This window comes from Oryctolagus cuniculus, chromosome 9 (genome assembly GCF_964237555.1).
Source record: "Oryctolagus cuniculus chromosome 9, mOryCun1.1, whole genome shotgun sequence".
NCBI lineage: Eukaryota > Metazoa > Chordata > Mammalia > Lagomorpha > Leporidae > Oryctolagus > Oryctolagus cuniculus.
The window spans coordinates 104,850,595-104,871,307 of record NC_091440.1 but is presented as its reverse complement, the minus strand read 5'-3'; the positions used below and the strand labels follow the sequence as shown (position 1 = coordinate 104,871,307).

The following is a 20,713-nucleotide window of genomic DNA, read 5'->3' as shown; positions in this document are numbered from 1 at the left end:
GTCCTGGTCATTTTGTCTTTGTTTACTGTTTCTTTCTCTCCTTCTGAAACTCCACTTAGACGCATGTTAGGTGTCACTCCCTCCTCCATGTCTGTCATCTCTGACCATAGTTTCTTATCTTTGTCGCTCTGTTGTTTGCCAGTTAAGTTCTTCAAACCTGTTTCTTTCAGTTCACTGATTCTATCTTTGGAAATGTATACTGTGTTATTAAGTCACTGAGTTTTAAATTTCAATTATTATATTTTTATTTTTGAAAGTTCTAATTTATTTTTAAACCTATTGGGTCATTTGTGTGGTAACTTAAACTTTTCTCACATTTTCAGCCTCTTATTTCACTAAGAATATTACGTATAATTACTTTATAATTTTGACCTAGCAATCTCAATATTTGAATTTTTTTAAGAATAACATCTTATTGTACTGGTAGTTTCTGCTGGTTCTCATAGTGCCTCACTTCTTTATGTATTTAATTATTTTTTTACTGTGAGGTCACTGGTTTTGTTTTGCAGAAAGAGGAAACTGAGCCCAAGATGGGGGAGCAGTGGCTGCCAGGGTCACATAGTGAGCATGGCAGGGAAGAGTCATGGTCAATCTGTCTGACTCCAAAGACCATGTACTTTTTTTCTTTTTTTAAAGAGATTTATTTATTTGAAAGGCAGAGTGACAAAGATAGAGATGATAGGGGCGTGGGTGGGGGGAGATAGGCAGAGATCGTCCACCAACTGTTCACTTCCTAAATGGCCATAATAGCCAAGGCTGGGCCAGGCCACAGCCAGGAGCCCAGAGCTCCATTGTGGTCTTCCATGTGGGTGGTAGGGGCCCAAGCCCAAGCACATCTTCTACTGCTTTCCCAGGTGCATAAACAGGAAGCTAGATTGGGAATGGAGCAGCTGAGACTTGCACCAACACTCCAATATGAGCTGATGATATCAAAGGCATGGCTTAGCCTGCTCCAACACAATGCTGGACTCTGATGAGCTTTTTATTAGTCCTCCCATAAATGATTATTGGGAACTCACTTTTTTTTTTAACTTTTATTTAATGAATATAAATTTCCAAAGTACGATTTATGGATTACAATGGCTTCCCCCACATACTGTCCCTCCCACCCACTACCCTCCCCTTTCCCACTCCCTCTCCCCTTCCATTCACATCAAGATTCATTTTCGATTATCTTAATATACAGAAGATCAGCTTAGTATACATTAAGTAAGGATTTCAACAGTTTGTTCCCACACAGAAACATAAAGTGAAAAATAATAGATGATTTTTTTTAAATGATGATGAAATCAGATCAGACCTATTGTCATGTTTAATCCCAGTGAGAGTCAAGTTGGGAGTTGATAATTTCTTTTTTCTTTTTTTTTTTTTTTTTACAGAGGATCAGTTTAGTATACATTAAGTAAAGATTTCAACAGTTTGCACCCCCATAGAAACACAAAGTGAAATATATTGTTTGAGTACTCGTTATAGCATTAAATCTCAATACACAGCACATTAAGGACAGAGATCCTACATGAGGAGTAAGTGCACAGTGACTCCTGTTGTTGACTTTACCAATTGACACTCCTGTCTATGGCATCAGTAGTCTCCCTATGCTCCAGTCATGAGTTTCCAAGGCTATGGAAGCCCTCTGAGTTCTCCGATTCTTATCTTGTTTAGACAAGGTCATAGTCAAAGTGGAGGTTCTCTCCTCCCTTCAGAGAAAGGTACCTCCTTCTTTGAAGACCTGTTCTTTCCACTGGGATCTCACTCACAGAGATCTTTTGCCAGAGTGTCTTGGCTTTCCATGCCTGAAATACTCTCATGGGCTTTTCAGCCAGATCCGAATGCCTTTAGGGCTGATTCTGAGGCCAGAGTGCTATTTAGGACATCTGCCATTCTATGAGTCTGCTGAGTATCTCACTTCCCATGTTGGATCACTCTCCCCTTTATTTATTCCATCGGTTAGTGTTAGCAGGTACTAGACTTGTTTATGTGCTCCCTTTGACTCTTAGTCCTTTCATTATGATCAATTGTGAACTGAAATTGATCACTTGGAATAGTGAGATGGCATTGGTACATGCCACCCTGATGGGATTGAATTGGAATCCCCTGGTATGTTTCTAACTCTACCATTTGGGGCAAGTCAGCTTGAGCATGTCCCAAATTATACATCTCTTCCCTCTCTTATTCCCACTCTTATGTTTAACAGGGATCACATTTCAGTTAATTTTTAACACTTAAGAGTAACTGTGTATTAATTACAGAATTAAACCAGTCCTATTAAGTAGAACAGACAAAAAAACTACTAAGAGGGATAATGTATTAAGTTGTTCATTAACAGTCAGGGCTATGCTGATCAAGTCACTGTTTCCCATAGTGTCCATTTCACTTCAGGAGGTTTCCTTTTTGGTGTTCAGTCAGTTGTCACTGATCAGGGAGAACATATGATATTTGTCCCTTTGGGACTGGCTTATTTCACTCAGCATGATGTGTTCCAGATTCCTCCATTTTGTTGCAAATGACTGGATTTCGTTGTTTCTTACTGCGGTATAGTATTCTAAAGAGTACATATCCCATAATTTCTTTATCCAGTCTACCGTTGATGGGCATTTAGGTCGGTTCCAGGTCTTAGCTATTGTGAATTGAGCTGCAATAAACATTAGGCTGCAGACCGCTTTTTTGTTTGCCAATTTAAATTCCTTTGGGTAAATTCCAAGTAGTGGGATGGCTGGGTCGAATGGTAGGGTTTTATTCAGGTTTCTGAGGAATCTCCAGACTGACTTCCATAGTGGCTTGACCAGTTTGCATTCCCACCAACAGTGGGTTAGTGTCCCTTTTTCCCCACATCCTCGCCAGCATCTGTTGTTGGTAGATTTCTGTGTGTGAGCCATTCTAACCGGGGTGAGGTGAAACCTCATTGTGGTTTTGATTTGCATTTCCCTGATTGCTAATGACCTTGAACATTTTTTCATGTGCCTGTTGGCCATTTGGATTTCCTCTTTTGAAAAATGTCTATTGAGGTCCTTGGCCCATCTCTTAATTGGGTTGTTGGTTTTGTTTTTGTGGAGTTTCTTGATCTCTTTGTAGATTCTGGTTATTAACCCTTTATCTGTTGCATAGTTTGCAAATATTTTTTCCCATTCTGTCGGTTGTCTCTTCACTCTCCTGACTGTTTCTTTTGCAGTACAGAAACTTCTCAATTTGATGCAATCCCAATAGTTAATTTTGGCTTTGACTGCCTGTGCCTCCCGGGTCTTTTCCAGAAACTCTTTGCCTGTGCCAATATCTTGAAGGGTTTCTCCAATGTTCTCTAGTAACTTGATGGTGTCAGATCGTAGATTTAGGTCTTTAATCCACGTTGAGTGGATTTTTGTGTAAGGTGTAAGGTAGGGGTCTTGCTTCATGATTCTGCACGTGGAAATCCAATTTTCCCAGCACCATTTATTGAATAGACTGTCCTTGCTCCAGGAATTAGTTTTAGATCCTTGATCAAGGGAACTCACTTTGGGAAAAAATAGTCATTGGTACTGGGATAGAAAAATGAACAATTTATATCCGCCTGTGGCACAGTCTAGTGGGGCTATGAATGTGTAAAAAGAAAAGTGACAGAAGGATGGTGAGTGCTCTCATTGAGGTAGCAGCAAAGTTCTGTAGGAGCCTAGAGAAAGTTCTCTTACGTCATTGGCTGCCACCTGGGACACTATGCTCTGCTTCTCTCATGTGCCAGTCAGCTGTAGTCCCGTCACATGGCATCGGTACACTTTGTTCTAGGTGGGTGCCGCCCCCTGGCGTTGTGTAGGGAGGCTGCATGTGAACGGCAGGGAGGGCATTTCAGGCAGAAGAAAACAGCAAGTGCAAAGGCAGGTTCTCAGTCTAAGTGAATGGAAATAGAGCCTTGGGAACCATCTGCTCTACCCCTCCTACAGGACACACAGACCCACCTTGTATTCCAGGGAATTTGCTAACTATAGAACAAGCGCTTGGTTTCTTGAATGCTTTTATCCATTGTCATCTGTTTCCAGGCACCATCAGAAGAAAAACATGATCTTGTTTTTGATCAGAGCCTCTTGGAAGGGAAGTGCTTTATAATCCCTTATCATGAGTTTCCTGACAATGCAGAGAGGTCAGAGGAGATCAGAGGATGGTAGCATGCCATGGTGAAAGGGTACATGAGGGCTGAGGTTCTAGACTCAGGTTCGCTACTCTCGGTTGTGCTATTCTGGATAAGTTGCTTGGATGACTTCAGTTTCTCTTTCTCCATCTGTAAAATGAGGGCCTGATCCTGTAGGATCCCTAACGTCACTTCCAGCATCCTGGTTCTTCAGAGGCCCAGAAAGGGAAGTATGCCCTCCAAGGGTGTTGCACTAGAAAATAAGTTTAGGTGTTTGGACACCCAAGCTTAGGCTGTTGTCCTTCCCTCAAGCGTGGTCAGTCATCTCCTCCACATCCACCAGGGGGCAGAGGCTGGCAGGCAGAGCTCCAGGGAGGACACTGCATTCATGAGCCCAGAACCTGGGCTTCCCCAGTGGCTGGCCACGTTCATTCTGCTAATGGGTCTCCTGAGCCCAGACTGGGCTGTGGGTGTAATCAGCAGATGGCTCCTGGCTATCCAGGCATCCTGGGCTCCCTCATGCATTCCCTTAGCTGGAAGTGGCAGTGACAGCCATGCTTAAGATCTATGGGAACGGTGCAGTGATGGGTGACAATCATTTCGCTGAGGGCATGAGAAGCCCAGGAACCTCCTTCTTTCTCCCAGTTCTTTGCAATGCTCTGCAGGGCCTGATTGTGTGCTGTAGAGAATTCCCCAAAGATTGTTCTTCTCTCTCTTCGTCACACCTCCTTCCTGTACTAATTTTTTTAAAAAATTTTTTCTGACAGGCAGAGTGGACAGTGAGAGAGAGACAGAGAGAAAGGTCTTCCTTTGCCGTTGGTTCACCCTCCAATGGCCGCCACGGCTGGCGCACCGCGCTGATCTGATGGCAGGAGCCAGGTGCTTCTCCTGGTCTCTCATGGGGTGCAGAGCCCAAGCACTTGGGCCATCCTCCACTGCACTCCCTGGCCACAGCAGAGAGCTGGCCTGGAAGAGGGGCAGCCGGGACAGAATCCGGCACCCCGACCGGGACTAGAACCCAGTGTGCCGGCGCTGCAAGGTGGAGGATTAGCCTCGTGAGCTGCGGCACTGGCCTCCTGTACTAATTTGTTTTGAACTCTTGGTTGTTGTGGCCTCTGGTAAGGAGGAAGTGGTGAGTTTGCTGTCACAGAACTTGAGCTTCACCTGCCCATGCAGCCATGACCAGGCACTTGGGGAGGTGTTGTGTCTCCTTTTGTTTTTCATGAGGATGAAGAGAAGCCAGCTGAGAAAATAGGAAAACAGCCCTTGAGCTATGACTGAGGCTCACGGTCTGCCCAGCCTGGGTGGCCTGGGTGGCCTGGGGCTGGGGACTGGGGCCTGGATGCCTGCTGGGAGCCCAGTTGCTTTCTCTCCTGAACTTCACAGGTGATGGGGGTCTGCTCTACCCAAGCCTGAATAGGGACCAGACCTATTATCTGTTAGCTCCCAGAGTCGGAGTGCGTTTGGTCCTCGGTGACCCTTGGGTAAACATTTTAGGATTTCCACCCAAGGTGAGGGTACAGGTCAGTGCTGGCATGATGAGGATGTGAACCAGAGCAGGAGAAGGCAGAGTGCCCTGGGGAGAGGACACCCACTGATGTGAGGCATCCCGTTGGGAGTTCTGCCCTCTGTGCCTCTCTTGGCTCCACTCTGATGCAGAGGTTACATGGTTGGGCCAGTGTGGTTCACACCGGGAAAGGGCCACTGCCTGATAGAGTTTGTGAGGCCTCTCTTTCCTAAAATGAACCCTTTCATTTATCTAATCTTCCCCCAGCATCTGAAAATCTTTGTAGAGACTTCCTTATTTGGAACAAAGCACTTCTTTTTCCATGCATTCTCTTTGGGAAAGCAGGTGCCCTCGAAAAGGGGTACAGGCGGAGGGGGGGATTCTCTTAGGTAAATTAGTTTATTAGGAGGCTTTCTTTCCAAGAAAGAGGTGCTAGGGAGCAGGGAGCAGGAGAGCACTGGCCCTGGTAGGAATGGAAGTCACTAGGAGTGGGAATGAGGCTACCAGGGAATGGGTGGACCACCAAGGGGGAGGTCCTGAAAGCAAAGCTTAAGTAGCCTCAAATCCTTCAAGACAGTTGCAAGGGCTTTCTGCTCCCTCTCTCCCTCCTTTTCTTCCTCCTCCCCTTCTTTCCATTGTTCCTTGAGCAAATATTTAAGAAGCCTACCGTGTTAAGCTTTGAGATTCCAAGATAAGACCGAGCTTTTTTGTTAAAGCATTTTATAGTTCTGCAGATGGCAGATGTGCAACAGCCTTACCCCACAAACCTTGCAGGTGCTGTGATGGGAGCGTGTCCAAAGCCTAGGGTAGGCAGGGTTAAATAGAGAGGGAGTGGTCACAAAGACTTCCTGGAGAAAGTGACTCCTGGGCCTCAAATATGGGTACATTTTCTAAGTGAGTGATGGAGGGGTGGGCGATTGGAGTGGAGTAAGTGGTGGTGGGATCAGTGATGGGAGAATATTCAAAGCCGAAACAGACAGGAGCAGAAGTGCTAACAGGTGAAACAGCATGGTGTTTGAAGCTATATGTATTCTAGTGGGAGCCGAAAGGCAGGGCATGGCCATGACTAGGAATAAAGCTGGGAAAGTTTTGTATGCCAGAACTTCCATGCCCCAGGCAGTCGCTGAGGGCATATAGTGGACATTGTAACATGGTCGGATGTTGATATTCATTTCTAAGGCCACTCAGGTGGCAGAGCAGAGGACGGGCCACAGAGGGGCAGGCACACTGCTTAGGAGATCCTTGCAATGGATGCCTGGACTAGGAATATGGTGGACAAGGAGACTTATAGGGTATCTTTACCCTCCCACAATTAGCCACTCAGGACAAGAAATCTTCAGTGGCTGTCTACAAATGTGAAAAAGTATTCTCACGCTCACTGCTGAAAGGGAGAGGGTGTGCGTACCTTAGGCAGCTTGTGTTGTTAATATGGGTTTGCAATGGAGGCACTCCCCTGTGACATCATACAAAGAGGCAGGCGACAGCAGACCCTGCTCCCCCAACAGGGAAGACGAACTTCATGCAGACCCTACCCTCATCCTGAGACACTCAGCCAGGCCTGGCTCTTGTCTTGACAGCATGGACGCTGACACCCAGGTAGGCATCTTGGGGATCCCCAGATGAATTTACCAAGAGGGATTGCTCTGGAGGTTCTAGGACTGGCATGGAATCTTGTTGAGGGGGGACAGATAAGAAGAATTCATGAAAAATGAGAAAGGTTACATAAACACCCAAGGCATAAAGGAAAGCAAAATTCAGAGGTGGGAGATGTGAATTCCAAAGGAGAGGATTGCATTGGAATGTGGCTCCAAACTTGGCTGCGTAGCACTCACTGGGGGAGCTTTTAAAAAAATGTATATTAAAAAAACTTTTTGATTAACATGTACTACTTGAACGTTTTTATGGGACACACATATCCAGCATAAACCAATCAACTGGGCAATTAATATTTGTTCCTTGTCTTTTATGTTTAGAGCCTACTAGCTTCTCTTCTCTGGTTCTTTATGCAAAATATATCATGTTACTGTGAACTACAGTCACCACTGTGCTGTGGAGCCCCAGAACCTGTGACTTCTATCTGACTGTGCTGTGGTACCTGTTATTCAACTCTACCTCCCTTTCTCCACCTTTCTCAGTCTCTGCTAATCACTATTCTAGGATCAGCCCAGCTTTTGAAATGCCCACATATGAGAGAGGACATACGGTATTTGAGTGTTTGGCTTATTTCATTTAATATAATGACCTTCTGTTCTGTCCATTTTGCTGTGAATGTCAAGATATCAATCTAATTTTATGAATGGATGATACTCCCTTGTGTGGCTACACCACATTTCCTTCCAATGATGGACACCCAGGTTAATTCTATATCTTGGCTACTGAGGCTAGTGCTGCAGTGAAGTGGGGAGTGCAGGTGTCTCTTTCACAGGCTGATTTCATTTCTTTTGGGGGAGCTCAGTGTAAAATTCAAGTTTCTGGGCTTGATCATTAGGGAGTCTGGACCATAGGATCCTGGCTTAGCCCAGTGCGTGGCACAGAGAGATGTGCTCAGTTAATCTGTTCAGATTGACTGCATCTCTCAATTCTGTTGTCAAGTATCTTCCTGGCTCTGGGAGGCAAAAAGAAGGGCTGGATCGCAGGAACCTGGAACTGGACCTTCCTGGGCTGGCACTTTTGCAGCTATTTTGCATAAATGCCAGGTGAAGTGTGGGGAGTAGGAAAGTTGGTTTCAACTTCCCCTCCTTCCTCCTCATCAGCTTTCGAACTGGACTCAGCTTTTATTTGGGAGGGATGAGCTGGCTTTTGTAAGGCAGTATGATAAAGAGTTTGCCTTTTGTGGCAGGGGGAAGTATGAGAACACAAGTGCCTTGCCTGGTGCAAACTAGTGAACCAACTCAGCAAACGGAGACCCGAGAGAGGCCGAAGAACGACCAAGGATCAGGACTGGAGACTTGAGGCCTCTGCAGCCCGCCTCACTGTGTGTTCTGGTAGCTCCTGGGCCCACAGTCCATCACCCAGGGATGTCAACTGTAGCCGAACACCCTGGGGGAACCCTACCCCCACACTCCACCCTCGATTCAAACGTGGGTGAATGTGGGAGAGTCTTAACGACCTCGGCTTCTTCGTGAGCGCACCTCCTGCTCCATCTCTCCATCCCTCCGGTGCTGTTGCCACCTTCTATGGCCATCCCAGATCAGGTCCCTTGGTGCGGAAATGCCTGAACCACAGAGTCTAGGCTCTCATGGACAGATGAGTGCTCCCTGCTGTCGGGACTGTCTCCTCTTTCCTTGCATCACAGGGGACTCTGGATCATTATCTGTTGTGATACCTTTTGCTTTTCAGCAATGATAATTTTAAATTACAAAGTAGTAGTACATTCAATGCAAAAAGTTGGGAAAGTAAAGGAGTTTGACGGTTGACTTCCAGCTGTTGAGGGGACTTCTGGGAACTGTGACACATGCAAGAATCAGAACTAAAAGGGGCCCTATTGGCATCCTTGCATGTGTATCTCCTGTCTTGTTTCCCAACTCCTCCTTCTAGAGGCTTTATCCAGCCAGTGTCCAGTGCCCAGGTCTTAGCACAGAAAGCAGCATCCATACTATGCACTCCCATGAATAAAATCTTTTTACATAGGAGATTCTAAATGTAGACACAGAGCTCGGGACTGTTAAAGACATTTCTGTTATATTGGCTTTGACATCAGCGTGGTGGCCAAAGTGCCAGTATCGTAAAAGGTTACTTTCTAAAAGAAAAAACATTTCCTTTTGCTACTGTGAATATGGGACATCACAGCCTCTTCCTCCTGCCCCCTGGGGCAGCTGTGGAGGAATGCTGTGTTGTTAGGGAGCTTGTGTGCCTCCTGAGGAAGCTGCTGGAGAAAGCAGGCAATCAGCAGGTGCATAAACGTGTGCCACACACCAGTATCTGGAAGTAAGGTGGAGATGTGCAGAGGGTAGCAGCCACAAGTCCTCATGGCTCGTAGCTGCTGGTCTGAGTCATCTTACCTCTTTTCCCTGGGTTGCTATGCAAAGATTATGATGTCCTGTGTCCAACCATGATGTGACAAAGGTTGGGAAGCATTGCTCTCAGCCTTGATTCTCCAAGATGGTGAAGGCTTCGTTCAAGACATGATCCCAGAGGTCTTTTTTTTTCTTTTTAGATTTATTTATTTATTTATTTATTTTGAAAAGTAGAGTTACAGAAAGAGAGACAGAGACAGAGACAAAGAGAATCTTCCATCTGCTGGTTTACTCCCCAGATGGTGGCGATGGCTGGGGCTGGGCCAAGCCAGTGCCAGGAGCCAGGAGCTTCTTTTGAATCTCCCACGTGTGTGTAAGGGCCCAAGCACTTGGGCCATCCTCCACCTTTCTCCAGGGGTCATCTGCATGAGTCTTAGGGACTGAGAGATTTGGGAAGGTACATTCTGCCCACCCCTTGACTCCAGGCACACTGCCCACAGATGTTTGTTGGGTGGATTCTGGTGTTACAAGTGATGGAGGGCTCATCACCTCACCAGGACTCCTTTTCTATCCATGGACAGCACTGAACTTTAGGAAATAACTTATATTGAACTAGACTCTACCTCTCTATAATTTCCAAACTTTCATCTTCTTCTGTCCTTTGGACTAGGCAGAACAAAATTTTATTTTGTCATAAGTGATAGCCCTTCCAACATTGTCTGCACCCAGGAGCTTGTTTTATTTTTTTTAAGACTTATTTTTATTTATTTGAAAAGGAGAAAGAGAGAGAGAGAGATCTTCCATCCACTGGTTCACTGTCCAAATGGCCACAATGGCTGGGACTGAGCCAGGCTGAAGCCAGGAGGCCAGAATCTGTCCAGGTCTCTTTCATGGGTGCAGGGGTCCAAGTACTTGGGCCATCTTCTGCTGCTTTCCCAGGCACGTTACCAGGGATCTGGATTGGAAGTGGAGCAGCTGGTACTGGAACCAGTGTTCCAATATTGGATGCCAGCATTGCAGGTAGAAGCGATTTAATCCATTGTGCCACAACGCTGGCCCACTTTGTTTTGTTTTAATAATATACTTTATTTTTGACAACAATTTTAAATTTACAGAAAAATTGAGCAGATAGTACAGAGAATTCCCAAATGCCACTTCCTTACCTCATACTGTTTCCTCTGTTCACATCTTACATTAGTATGTAGATACATTAGTGCATTTGTTAAAAATAATGAACCAATATTGACACACCATTATTTTTAATGTTTGTTTCTTTATTTTCACGTACTTGAAAAGCAGAGTCAGAGAGACAGAGGGGGTAGGGGAGAGAGACCTTTCATTCACTGGTTCACTTCTCAAATGGCTACAAAGGCCAGTGCTGGGCCAGGCCAAAATCAGGAGCCTGGAACTCCATCCAGGTCTCTCAAGTAGGTGGCAGGGACCCAAGCACTCGGGTCACCATGTGCTGCCCCCCAGGATGCATTAGCAAGGAGCTAGATCTGAAGTGGAATAGCCAGGACTTGAACCAATACGGGGTCTTCGTATCCCAAACGGCAACTTGCTCTGCTGCACCACAATCCGAGGATAAATTACTGTTAACTACACTGGATGCAGATTTTAGCTTTTACTGAATGTCTTTTGTCTCTTCTGGGATCCCATCAAAGAGGCCCCATCACATTTAGTTGTCTTCTCTGTGCAGGCTCTTCATGGCTGCAACAGTTCCTCAGACTTTCCTTGTTTTGATGACCTTGTATCTCCAATTCTAATCCATTGTCACGTGGTGGTGATATGGATTTGATGTTGCTGATCAGTGAATTTCTACCCAACAGTGACAACCTACATCTACCATCTACATTTCTACCCAACAGAGACAACAGTGACACCTACCATCCCTTCATTTAATTGTTTAATTCCGGTACATGCGTATGGCAGTAGCTGAACTGTTTACCCTCCCAAAGTTTTATTCTTTTCCAAGATTAAACATCCTCATCTCCTTTAGCCATTTTAGGTTCCACACCATCTTTACTCATCAACTCCGGGTCCATGATTTTCCTATCTCACGAGAAATGAGCAAAGATTACACTCTGTATTTTGCAGATGAGGAAAACAAACTCTAGTATGTATAAGGCTGGTTTAAGCACTTTACACATAGAAGGACACCTCAAAAGGTTTGTGGAAAAATGGAATTTCACAGATATCTAAGTTTATTTTCTCAGGACCTTTTATAAAAACATTTATTTATTTATTGGAGAGGCAGAGATACAGATAGAGAGAGAGAGAGAGAGAGAGAGCTCTTCCATCTGCTGGTTCACATCCCAAAGGGCCACAACAGCCAAAGCTGGCTTGATTTGAAGCCAGGAGCCAGGAGGTTTTTCCGGGTCTTCCATGTGGGTGCAGGGGCCCAAGCACTTGGGCCATCTTCCACTGCTTCCCCAGGTAATTGGCAGGAAGCTGGACCAGAATTGGAGCAGCTGGATCTCAAACTGGTGCCCATATGGGATGCTGGAGCCATAGGCGAAGGCTTAACCTACTGTGCCACAGTGCCAGCCCCTTCCCAGGAATTTTTTAAAACACATCTGTATTAACTCTTTTAATCCTCACCACAAGTCCATGAGGTTGGTACTGATATTATCCCTATATCACATGAAGGAAGGTCAATAACTTGCCCAAATCCAAACAGTTATTGAGTAGTAGGGATGAGATCCAAAATGAGAATGTGACTGCAGAGTCCATCCATACCCAGGAGCGTTATTTTATGCCATCTCGCTGCTTTTGAAAGGGGCCTTTCTGCAGTGCTACTTTGCAGGTGCAGCTTCCAGGCATGCATGCAAACTGTCAGTGGTTCACTATTTTTTTTAAAGAATTACTTTATTTATTTGAAAGAGACACAGAGAGGTAGAGCCAGAGAGAGAGAGAGAGAGAGAGAGAGAGAGAGAGATAGGTCTTTCATTCCACTGGTTCACTCCCCAAATGACCGCAATGGCCAGAGCTGAGCTGACCCGAAGTCAGGAGCCAGAAGCCAGGAGCTTCTTCCTAGTCTCCCACACGGGTGCAGGGGCCCAAGCACTTGGGCCATCTTCTACTGCTTTTCCAGGCCACAGCAGAGAGCTGGATCAGAAGAGGAGCAACCAGGACTTGAACTGGCGCCCATATGGGATGCCGGCGCTGCAGGATGGGGCTTTAACCCACTGTGCCACAGCGCCGGCCCCTAGTGGTTCACTATTGCTCATAGGATAAAGACCAAGTATCATAACCCAGTTTTCCTTAATCCATAGTCAACTCTCCACTCCAGCTTCCCCAGTGTTATCAGGGAAGACCAGCAGAGGCTGCCCTCATGCTGTTGGTTCACCTGATGAGCATGCTCTCTATCTGTTTTCTCAGCTAATATTCTGCCCAAGCCTTATTCATTCCAATCAGCTGCCCCCTACCCACCACCCCACCAGCCTCCTGGGATGATTGCATCCTCAGTTATCCTTTTTTGTTGACAATCATTGTCTGTACCCTTAGTCTGGTATTCAGCTTGGGTGTATTTTCTTAATATATTTTTCATTTATTTTCCCACCACGTACTCAAAGCCAGCTTGTGATGACTGATGATGCTTATGAATTTTAATCCCCATAAGTCTACCTAATGAAAAGCTGAGATTCAGTGAGATTTGTGCTATCAATATTTGCTTGTATACCATCATGGTCCTTCTGAGGAGACAGCCAAATCCTGCATGTGGCACACATTAGCAAATTAACTCACATGGCATGAGACCTTGGCCCAATGGATGCTCTCTCTCTCTTTCTCACCACCTCCCTCTTCTAGAAGGTATTGACTATTCTAAATAGTTTTCAATCATTATAGCTTGGTGAAAGGAGGTAGCTGTGTTGAATGATACTAAGTTGAAGTGCTGTACCCAGTTCTTATTTTGGTGTGGCCAACCTTTATGGAGGTGGCTCTGGCCCTAGCTCTGTCTAAACTTTGGATAAATATCCCTTTCCCTAGGGGTGATCTGGAAGGAGGAAACCCATAGGTTCTTCTTCAAAGGCCAGAACTTTGGATCAAGCTGTAGCCTATTTGTTAAACTGTAGTCATTTCAGTGCCATCTTTGTCATAGCTGTATAGTACTCACACTCCATTTGATTTATTTTTACTTAAATTTTATTTTCATGTTGAATAACATCACAAATTTACCAACTTAATATTCTGGTTGTATTTTTTCAAGTTAATATTAAAAGAAATGCATAACCGTTGAACAACTGTCTGTGTGCAACACACAGCAATTGTGTCACCTTCCTCCAGCGTGTCCCAAAGGGGACACTGCTCTAGGACATGGGTCTTCTCCCCACCCCTTTCTAGTTGTGAAGTTTCTTCTGATCAGGTTGCTGGGGTTCAGCCTAGGGTTCTGACAGATTCCACTAGGGTAGCTTTGCAGCCACTGTGAGGATGCAAAGAGTTCTGGGTAAGGCTGTGAGCATTTTTTTTCTACAGAGTAATAGCAGCTCAGCTTTTATTCCTTTACATGTTGAGTGATTCTAGTTAAGATTTTGAGAAAAAAAAAGAGAATTATATTAATCATTTTTTAAGCATGGAAACCATCAGACAAGCCATACCAGGACTAATACTTCTGGAAAGATCATTTGCTTGAGTAGTCATTCCTTCATACTTTATTGAATAATTCTTTCAGCTTTTCTTGGTTCTTCCCAGCTTTGGAGTCAGGGATGCTGACTTTGAGTATATCTTGTTTATTGTAGTGAAACAAAATAAATGTCTAGGTAGCTTGGGGGGTGAAGCTATGCAAAGCACTATTACAATCCTCTTACACTTGGTCTAGGTTGAGAGTAAGCCTTTGATTCAAGCCCAGAAACCATCTTCCAAGATTAAGAACTTCAGAATGACTCGATTCTTGAGTAAGGTAGCGTCTTAGTCCAATTTGCTGTAAGAAAATGTTTGGGGCTGGGTACTTTGTAAAGAAAAGGCATTCATTTAGTCCACATTCTTGGAGCCTGAAAGATCGTGTGGCCCCATTTGTTCTGCCTCTGAGGAGAGCCTCATGGTGGATGGTATCACAGTGATGGGCACGTATGCAAAGGGATCACATGGGGAGACAGGAAGCCATGGAGCTGCAGGTGCCAAGTTCATGCTTTTATTTTTTTATTATTTATTTATTTAATTTATTTATTTTTTATTTTTTGACAGGCAGAGTGGACAGTGAGAGAGAGAGACAGAGAGAAAGGTCTTCCTTTGCCGTTGGTTCACCCTCCAATGGCCGGCGCGGCCAGCACGCTGCGGCCGGCACACTGCGCTGATCCGATGGCAGGAGCCAGGTGCTTTTCCTGGTCTCCCATGGGGTGCAGGGCCCAAGCACTTGGGCCATCTTCCACTGCACTCCCTGGCCACAGCAGAGAGCTGGCCTGGAAGAGGTGCAACCAGGACAGAATCCAGCGCTCCGACCGGGACTAGAACGCGGTGTGCCGGCACTGCAAGGCAGAGGATTAGCCTAGTGAGCCGCGGCGCCAGCCCAAGTTCATGCTTTTATAACAACCTGCTCTTACAGGAACTAATCAGAGTCTTGTGAGAGCCATTTTAGTCCCAGGATGGGTCCCCCAGTGACCTAATTACCTTCCATGAAACCCCATTGCTTGACGATTCCACCACCTTCCACCATCGTCATACTGGGGACCAAGCTTCCAGCACATGAACCTTTAGGGACCACACTCAATCATATCCAAATCCTAGCAGGTAGGAAGTCATGGCTAGTGCCTTTTCTCTACAAGAAATGGAGGCAAGCAGATGGCCAGTGTAACTTTTAACAAACATTTCTTCCCAACTCAGCATCACACTATGAGAGCACTCTATTCATATCACCATGCCGCATCTCCACACAATTTTAAGTGTTATTCATTGGTATTCAGACTGTTCCTTTTCTCACTAATCAATCAACCAATAAATCAGAAGGGCAGGACACCAAGTGAGTAGCTGTAGAAAAAATAGGAGCTTATATTGCACCAAGGAATGTTTGGATTATATAGCTCAAAGAACTTTCCCGTGGCAGGGTGATAAGATATTGGAATGATAAGAATGGCTATGTGGACTAACATAAGCCTAATAAGGCTTTATTTTACCTAACAGAAGCCTAATAAGGGAGTGCCCATTGTCCCTGTGGTAGTGATCTAACAACTGAGGCATAGAGAAAGAGCTAACATGACCTGTTTGAGGTTTGTAAATAGTCATGGTGGGGCAGAAATTCAGACTCAAAGAGCCAAATTCCTAGCTTACTCTACTTCTGGAATCTGCTTCTTTTATCCAAAAACTTTATGAGTAGGTTTAGGCCCAGACTTTGGATGGGCTCCATCCTTTATATTTTAGGGAGAATGCTAGAAGAACTGACCCTTGAAGACACTTTCTTGCTTAAGACTTCTATAGCTTACCCAGTTTCTCACTCTGTAGAATACAAAGACCAGCATTACTTCACTCCCTTTTGTGGATACCAAGGGGAAGAAGAACATGGTTAACTTCCCATGCATCAGCAACAAAATCCTACTGAGGACACCCCTGCTGCATCAGGTGAGTACAAGGCGGTGGACATGCCTTGGGTGCAGGAGAAAGACCTGGCTCTGGTCCATAACCAAGTTTAGAAACACCCAGGGTGGAGGCAGGGGAAGTACAGTGTTAGTTGAAAAGTTGGGTTCTAGTCTTGTCCTCACTCTGAAAAGAATGTAAACTTGACCAAACAAGTCACTGATCTCTCATCCCCAGAATGGGTTTTCCATTGAGTTAGCGTGAGGCTTATTGAGGAGAAGAAAAACGAAGATCTGGTGTACAAATGGTGGAATGATACAAGTATTTTTTCCTTCTATGTCATCTTTTTTTTTCTGTGCAAGTACCAAATGAAGTATTCGATGGGGAGTATACCAAATTAAAGAGATGATACCAACACATAACATCAAGTTTATATGCCCTTGGGCAAGTCAGTTCATCCAGTCGGGAACTTGCCTTCTCGAGAGCAGCAGTGAACCAATTCCTATTTCTTCCTGCAGTGACATATCGCTAGGCTTGTCAACTGCATCCTGTGATGTACGTGGGTCCCCCAGGGCATAATGTGAGAGCCAAACACTTTATTTTAGAGGAAGATTGGGAAATACTATTCTCTTATTGTCTCTGCAGGGTTAGGAAAAGAATCTGGCTGATGTGCCATCTTCTCTAGGGGTCTGGAAGAGGGGCAACCGGGACAGAATCCGGCGCCCCGACCGGGACTAGAACCCGGTGTGCCGGCGCTGCAAGGTGGAGGATTAGCCTATTGAGCCACAGCACCAGCAGGTTAAGTGGTCTTTTATTGCTAACTTATTTCTCTGGACAGGAGAATCAAACTCACAGTCACATGCTGGCCTCTGAGCTCAAGGCTTTAGAAACATCTTTCCACTCTGGACTTAAAACCCAAGATCCTAAGTCAGAGAAGAAATCACCAAGGAAGCACAAGGTGCCCCTGACAGCATCAGGTATGCCTTTGGGGAGGTCACAGGGTGTGGTGGCTGTGGTTATGGGTGGTTGGGTTGTCCAGAGCTGAGCTGAGCTGAGTTGAGCTAGAAGGGGCTAAACTACCAGGTATGAGAATAGCTGATTAAGGCCATGAGACAAAGTGAAAGTAGAAATTCAGTCTTCGATCTCTTAATGTGATTGTGGAAACAATAGGCTAAGAGAAAGCACCAGCTCCCTACTGCTCCATTTCCTCCCAAGGAATGGCCCCAGGCAAGTATCGGATGCATGGGCAGACAGAAGGCATTGGCTGACTGTCGGGATGCCCTTCCAAAAGGCTCCTGCCATTTTGTAGACCCAGGGACTAGGAGGAAGAGAGAGGAAGGGAAAGTATTGCACATGAGTCAAGATGAGGAGGTCTTGGCAGAGGTGGCTGAGGAAGGCTCTGAGGGGGCTTCTGGACTAGGAATACATATAAGACATAACCAGCCAGGGGCCTAGCCCTTGCCTCCACTCCCTTCAGAGAGTGCCATAGCTGGTGCCATGGCTGTGCACCAGGTCTGACGAGGGAAGGGCAGCTGCCCCACCCTCCACCCCTAAGAGACCTTTGTGATTGGCAATGGTTGGTCCTGAAAGATCACCTGTAGGTGTTTGGCTGAGAGCCAGACTCCTCAAGAGATCCCGAGTCTCATAACCTGTTAGGATCCAAAGAGAGAGACCCAAATCCGTTGAGCACTGACTATGTGTCAGCATTGTCCAGTGCTTGCAGCTCTGTTACTCCAGCTTTGAAACTGAAATTGATCGTGGTGTTGCTACTTTAACAAAAGCGGAAGCTGGCCATGATGACATAATTCCAGTTCTGAGCCAGTGCTGCCTTTACAGAGCTGGTGTCTGCCTCCCTGCTCCCTTGCTTGGGTCCTGGTTCAGTCCTCTGGAAAAGAGCATGCATATTTAGCACACACACGACTATATGACTGTCCAGCTCACATATGAAGATGGAGGTCTTATCCCCCATAAGTCTTTTTGTGTCTCCTTGGAGTTCCTTCTCTAACTCCTCAGAAGTTCACCAATAACAAGCTGCCCTCTCCCCTGATCCTGGCTTCTCTTCCAGGTGCACATTCTCAATTAAAGTGTGAATTTCACCCCCAACCCTCACCCTTCTGACCAAACCTCAACATCCTGTTCTGATCTGGCCAGTGTGGAGTAGAGAAGGGCTAACATGATTCCCTCCATCTAGTCTGAGATATCCACTAACCGAGCTGCAGATTTGAATGGAAATGCTTTCTGGGCCTTCAAAATTGCATGTCTGTTACCTGTATGGCCCTTGAAGACATTCAAGTTTTTGAACACTCTCAGGATAGACTATTTTTGTAGCCTAGGTCCACAGTAATTTGGGCAGATGGCATCTTAACTGTATATGAGGGAACTAAAAAAAGAGTTTGTGGGGAGCAGGAGCTTAACCTAGCAGCTAAAATGCCCACATAGCATACCACATCAGAATACTTGGATTTAATTCCTGGCTTCCTTTCCCAGCCCCAACTTCCTGCTAACATAGACCCTGGGAGGTAGGGGTGAAGCTCAAATAATTGGGTTTCTTTCCCTAATATGGAGACCCAGGTTGAGTTCCAGGCTCCTGGCTTTGGCACTGACCCATCTCTTACCCTTGTGGACATTTGGGAAGTGAACTCTGTGTCTCCTAAATATAAAAATTTTAAGAGTAGGGTTTGTGGACAGTGGAATTAAAAGATATGTTCATTTTGGTGCAAAATAATTTTGAAATCCATGCATCAAAAATGTCATGGAAAGTTCACATTATAAAACAACTATGCATGGATTGACCAAAAAATTGTACCGAAATAAATTTATCTTTTAAATCTATGAATATTGTGATATACTGTCATACTGTTGTCAACACTGTTTACTCCTGATTTTTTTATGCATGCTGCTGCAACCCATTAGCTCTTTGGGAGAAGAAATTACCCATTTTCCCTTCTTTGGGTTTTGCTGAAATAAGTACAAGACCTTGACATTTGCCTTGTGACATTTCCCACTGTGAGATTTCAGCTGTGTAGTTCTCTAGACTGCCTGGTTGAACCCGTGCTCATGAACTGGAAGGGATGCAAGCCACCATCTGCTCCCTGGGCAAATCCCCATGTTGCCTCAACCTAACTGACAACTGTAGTGCTTTTCACACAGAGGCCCTAAAGTTTTTTAAGAACCAGCTGTCCTTGTATGAGCGAAGTGAAATCCTGGGCTACACAGAGTTATGGTTCCTGGGGCTTGAAGCTGACAAGCTCAACATGGCTTCTGAGAAACTGAGCAAGACAAGTTTTGATGATGAACATGGCTCCTACATGAAGGTAAGGGGGAAGTGGGTCATAGGACACTTAGGGGCTTCTGAACAAGGCATTGTCTAGAAAAGAATAGTATTTCATGCTAATACAGCAGGGACCAGGCACCCTGAAGGAGTCCGGTAGGTGCTAGGCTGAAGGAATGCCATGTTTGAAAATGGGAAGGCATGCAAGTTAGTATTCAAAATGCTTTATTAACAGAGCACCGATTTTGTCCATGGTTATTTGGGATAATGGGTGTGCATCCTGAGTGACCTCCCACTCCTCTGCGTGACCTTGCACTCACTGGAAAAAGCCAGCCTGGAATCAGATGATCTCCCCCACATTCCCTTTGTCATCTCCTTCATATAAGCCCCTACACGGTCCCTCTTCTATTTGAAAGTAGATGACGTTTTCCCCCAGACAAAACAGTTTTTGTCCCTGCAGTCCCTAGCACTTAGTACTTACCTCTGTTTTCAAAAACTTGATCCCAACAACTCTTTCTTTCCCCTTGGACTGTACCTTGGGGGTAACCCGCGGTCCCCCAGGACAGTGCCTGTTCTCAGCCAGAAGGTGACATCTGGCAGTGATTTCACGTCTGCCATGTCTGATGTGTGAGGCTTGGTCCGCCAGCCTGCGGGCTGTCAGGAGTTTCTTCTTCTGCACTCTTCTCCACAACTTGGCTTTAGGAGACAACATGAGCCTTTGATGCCTTCATTGAGGAGGTAGATTTTCTTCATGGCATTCAGGGGCGTGTTTCTCAGGCTTGCCTGTGGATACACATCACTTGACACTCTTGTTAAAATACAGAGGTTCTGGAGTGAGACCTGATGTTTAGCATCTCTAAAAGGTTTCCAGGTGACATCTGTGCTGCCAGTCCTTGGCCCATGCTAGGAGAAGCAGGGATTTAGTTTTTGTGACACAGCCTCCATCTATAGCCATGGTTCTCAACATTTTTAGGCCAAGGATCTCTTTGGGAGTCTAATAAAAACTACATATTTATCAGAAAAGGCAACCTGCACATACACAAAATTTCAGGGGATCAGTGAGTCTTTGTTCAAGAATCCTCAATATAAACCTTACCTCCCCTTCAGTCAGACACACTCAACCCCTTCCTCACTCCTCCATCCCTTACCCCAACCTACCTGAACCCAGGGTCTTGAGGAATTCCCTCGGGATGTCAGTGCTGCCTTTAAGTTAATCCACTGGAACTCAGTTCCTCAATCTCAAGTCTTAGAGAGCTTTGCTTTTCATGACGGAGAGAGGGGCAATATATGCTTTCCAGAAGCTCCAACTTTTCATATTGCATTTCAGAGCACAAACATGACACAGTGCACCTAGCCAAAATCTCAAACAAGTGACC

The 20,713-nt window shown here is 45.5% G+C and overlaps 2 protein-coding genes across 2 annotated transcripts in view; both read left to right on the top strand.

The window, feature by feature from the left end:
• The window catches only part of RAD51AP1 (RAD51 associated protein 1), a 57,535-nt gene extending 41,504 nt beyond the window's left edge, over positions 1–16,031 (top strand). The window contains exon 11 of the mRNA XM_051850213.2: positions 15,995–16,031. The gene's annotated coding sequence lies outside the window, so the exon portion shown is untranslated. The remainder of the gene's footprint in view (positions 1–15,994) is intronic.
• Positions 1–20,713, top strand: part of DYRK4 (dual specificity tyrosine phosphorylation regulated kinase 4) — a gene marked incomplete in the record, with an annotated part of 59,175 nt that overhangs the window by 18,725 nt on the left and 19,737 nt on the right. Inside the window, 4 exon segments of the mRNA XM_070049351.1 lie at positions 14,379–14,459; positions 15,995–16,111; positions 16,905–17,043; positions 19,217–19,380. Of these exon segments, the coding sequence (XP_069905452.1) occupies positions 14,379–14,459; positions 15,995–16,111; positions 16,905–17,043; positions 19,217–19,380 (501 nt within the window).